This window comes from Garra rufa, chromosome 5 (assembly GCF_049309525.1).
Source record: "Garra rufa chromosome 5, GarRuf1.0, whole genome shotgun sequence".
NCBI lineage: Eukaryota > Metazoa > Chordata > Actinopteri > Cypriniformes > Cyprinidae > Garra > Garra rufa.
Window position 1 is genome coordinate 21048830 of NC_133365.1, and position 4391 is coordinate 21053220.

The window sequence follows — 4391 nt, forward strand, 5'->3', positions numbered from 1 at the left end:
CTTATAGCATCCTACATTCTATGGGCTTTCTCTCACAGTTTTACCATTTTTCTGTTGTCTCGAGTGGTTGGAGGAATTTGTAAAGGTAATGTCAGCCTGTGCACTGCTATTGTGGCGGACATGCCTTGCCCTAAAGCAAGAAACAAGGGAATGGTGAGTTATGGTCATTGTTATCAGCATTTTAAGCTTTTATCTTTGGAGTCATTTGAAGATTCACTGGATTTGTTTTCTTCTGTTGTCAGGCAATGATTGGTGTTGCTTTCTCCTTGGGCTTCACATTGGGTCCATTAATGGGAGCATACTTTGCTCTGAGACTCAAAGATGCTGAGGTGTTTTATCAAGGTCCTGCCATGCTGGCTGTCCTTTTTTCTGTAGCAGATCTGCTTTTTATTTTCTTCATGCTGCCAGAGACTTTACAAAAGGTCAGAAAAGTGACAAGATGCAACAACCAGATGCTAACTTTCAATGATCAGTTTATTAAGTCACAGAAATAATGTTTTCAGTTACACTGCTGTTTTGGAAGTTTGAAATTGTTAATGTTTTTTAAATAAGTCTCTTCTTCTAATATGCTAATTTATTATCAGTGTTGGAAACATAATTGTTTTAGCACCTGTGATACTTTTTTTCAAGATGCTTTGATGAACAAAATGGTAAAAAAAAAGAACAGAATTTATTTAAAATAGAAAGCTTTTCTAACAATATAAGTCTTGACTATCCATTTTTTTTTTTATCAATTTAACACATCCTTGCTGAATAAAAGTATACATTTCTTTCAAACAACCCCAACACTTGAATGGTAGTGTATATTGTTGCAAACATTTCTATTTTGAACAAACACTTCTTTTTAACTTTGTATTCATCAAAGAATCCTGAAAATGTCTCACAGGTTCCATATATATATATATATATATATATATATATTAAGCAGCACAACTTCCAACATTAATAATAAGTCAGCATATTAGAATTATTTCTGAAGGATTGTGTCAAAGATTATTAAAGTAATGGTGCTAATAATTCAGCTTTGCATCATGGAAATAAATTCTATTTTAAAGTATATTAAAATAGAAAACTATTATTTTAAATTTAAATAATATTTCACAATATTACTGTTTTTTTCTGTATTTTTAATCAAATAAATGCAGCCTTGATGAACAGAAAATAAATCTTTAAAAAACATTAAAAATCTTACTGATCCCAGACTTTTGAATGGCAGTGTACATAGTAATAATGTTATATAAATATGTAATTGACAGTAAACACTTTATTTAAATGTGCTTAAATATTTTTAATGACATTTTAAGCCAGCATGATATGGATGTACATCAGGATACAGGAAAAATCTGTTGCTTGTTTTGATACATTGTGATTTTTATTTTAATCACTTTCTAAATGGACGTCAACTTAGTTTTAATTGTTTATAGTATTGTCTTTAATTATAAATTTAATGGCTGTTTTTCATGACTCAGGGGGCATCAGAGTCTTCAGGTATTCAACAATCTGGAGATCTCCTTCACCCTATTGCACTTTTCAATTTCACTGCCGTCACAAGAACAGAGAATCCACCACCTGAACAAAGTGAGCGCATAAACCCAACCTAGAAGACTTCAACTTGACCAGGATGAATTACTGTCACAGCATTTTTTTTAGTTGTTGGGATGATTATTTGACTTTTTTCTCCCACAATAGAGATGCAAAATCTGAAGGTGCTTGGATTGGTTTACTTCACATATCTATTTCTCTTCTCTGGGTTGGAATTCACCTTAAGTTTTCTGACACATCAGCGCTTCCAGTTTTCCAGGTAAGATCTGGCCTGAATCTGTAGCTAACACAACAGTGCTGAACATCACAACCTCCAACGGTTACAAAAGGCTGTGGTTACTGCTTCTGCACACGAGTTGCTTACACAACAGCATTCAAATTGTAACATCACAAAGCACGCCATTGTCTTCAACTGATAAACTGCCTGTAGCAAATCTACCTAATCGATTTTGAGTTAATAGCCCAACTTAAAACATGAGATCTGACTCTTAAAGTTGTGAAAAACATTTGTATGCAGGCATTAGGAACAAGGAAGTTAACAAGGAACAAGGAAAAAATATTATATATTATAAACAATCAGAATGGGGGAAAGAGGACAAAGGTTGAAGTAAAGTGTTTTGCTCAGAAATGTGACATACTGGTATCATTGTGTGTATCATAGAGCAGCTGAATCCTCTGGTCTTGCCTGATGTTATTAAAATGAAACACTTGTCTTATTCTGTTGTAGCATGCAGCAGGGGAAGATGTTCTTTTTCATTGGCATTACTATGGCTGTGATCCAGGGCGGATTTGCCCGCAGGATCAAACCAGATCATCAGATCCAGATTGTTAGCATGGTAAACTCTTTTTATGCATAACTGGATCTCTTGGATTTCTTGCACTTTTCTCTGAACTCTGAATATGACTTAATGATTAACTACTCAAAGGCTTGCACATTGTGACTACATGTTTGTTTTCATATTTGTGTATTTCAGGCAATTATATCACTGATACCAGCCTTTGTGCTTATTGGAATAGCATGGAATTTGACACTACTCTATTCTGGCTTATTTTTGTACTCTTTTGGTAAGCAAGTGTGCATCTGTTGGTATAAATGCATCATCCAAATAAATATTTACTTGTTTTTGTGTATTAGTATTTAAATGTATTTATTTTTTTAGCTGCTGCTATTGTTGTCCCATGCCTTTCAACACAAGTATCTGGACATGGTGAGATTCTTTTTTCTAGTGTTGTCTAAGATTTATTTTCATAAGCTACTAAGCTTGCATAATCATTGGTTTTAGACCAGTGGATTACAAAAGAATATATTTTTTAAAATGGTGGTGACCAGTTTTGGTTACTCTGCTACAAAAAATATTTTTATATCTAGGATTTTTGCTTTGTTTTGCATTAGAAATGGTAATAGAGTATTTATTTGGAGTTATTTCTTTATTAATGATCGTAATGATCTCTGAGTTTGAATGTGTGATGGTGTTATTAATGTCTATGATGGTTTGTTAGGCTCAGCCAGTCAGAAGGGAACAGTAATGGGAATCCTTCGGAGTCTTGGAGCTTTAGCTCGAGCACTGGGCCCTATTGTGGCTTCTTCAGGTAAAAAAAATAAAAAATAATATATATATATATATATCCAGTCAAAAGGTTTTGAACAGTAAAATATTTAATGTTTATTAAAGAAGTCTCTTCTGCTCACCTGCATTTATTTGATCCAAAGTACAAAAAAGTAAAATTTAAAACATTTATTTTTGAATATATTTTAAAAATATGTCATTTATTCCTGTGATAAAAAGCAAAAGTGTTAGTGTCACATGGTTCTTCAGAAATCATTCGAATGATTTGTTGCTCAAGAAACATTTATTATTATTGTTATCATTTTTTTCCAGGATTCTTTGATGAAAGATGCAAAGATCAGCATTTATCTGAAATAAAAAAGCTTTTGTAATATTATACACTATACCATTCAAAAGCTTGGAGTCAGTATAATTTTGACTCCAAACAAAAGATTTCTGTTTCAGATAAATGCTGTTCTTCTGAATTTTCTAATCGTCAAAGAAACCTGAAAAACATAATAATATAATTATAATTAATTACATTTTGCTGTACTTCGAATCAAATAAATGCAGGTTTGGTGAGCAGAAGAGACTTCTTTAAAAACAAACAATCTTTTGGAAAAAACATTTGACTGGTAGTGTATATATAAATGCATATATCTAATGGGCAATTACTTACATAAACAACACTTAACAGTAAATTGCAATTGCAAAACTGCAAGAAAATCTTTTATGAATCAGTCTGTACCTTTGTTTATTGTAGTTTACAGGAATTCATAACATTATTTCACTTTTTATTTCAGTGTACTGGTTGGCTGGAGCAGAATTATGTTTTATTATTAGTTCGGCGTTTTTTATAGTCCCTCTGATTTTACTGAACCGGCTGAGGAGACAGAAAGATGAATGAGATTGGGAATTTTACAATTCACAAAGTATTACAGCCCACTCAAATTTCTTTTGAATAAAGTGTTTACAGTAAAACATAATAAACAAACCAAAAAAAAAGTTTATATTTACTTGGGTTTCTGGAAATTTGTTTACTTCACTGTTAAAAATAATAAAGGCTGTAAATAGTCACAATATTTCATGAATGTATTTTTACAACACTTAATCGACAGATATTTTTGTGTTTCTGTGTCAGCGCTACTGTTTTGTATGAATGACATTATATATTTGGGTAATATTGCTACATATGCACAGTGGTATATATATTTTGATGTGTGTTTTTATATCAAAATATGTGGATATTGATTGTATCTTTTTAATCAGATTTAAAAAAATAAAGATTATTGTCTACTAGAA

At 31.7% G+C, this 4391-nt stretch overlaps 1 protein-coding gene across 1 annotated transcript; it reads left to right on the plus strand.

Moving 5' to 3' along the window:
* Nucleotides 1-4391, plus strand: mfsd10 (major facilitator superfamily domain containing 10). The gene is made up of 9 exons (XM_073841253.1): nt 1-153; nt 243-422; nt 1470-1578; nt 1690-1801; nt 2270-2378; nt 2517-2607; nt 2703-2750; nt 3043-3132; nt 3893-4391. The coding sequence occupies exons 1-9, from the start codon at nt 121-123 to the stop codon at nt 3994-3996; spliced, it is 876 nt and encodes a 291-aa protein (XP_073697354.1). The 5' UTR covers nt 1-120; the 3' UTR covers nt 3997-4391.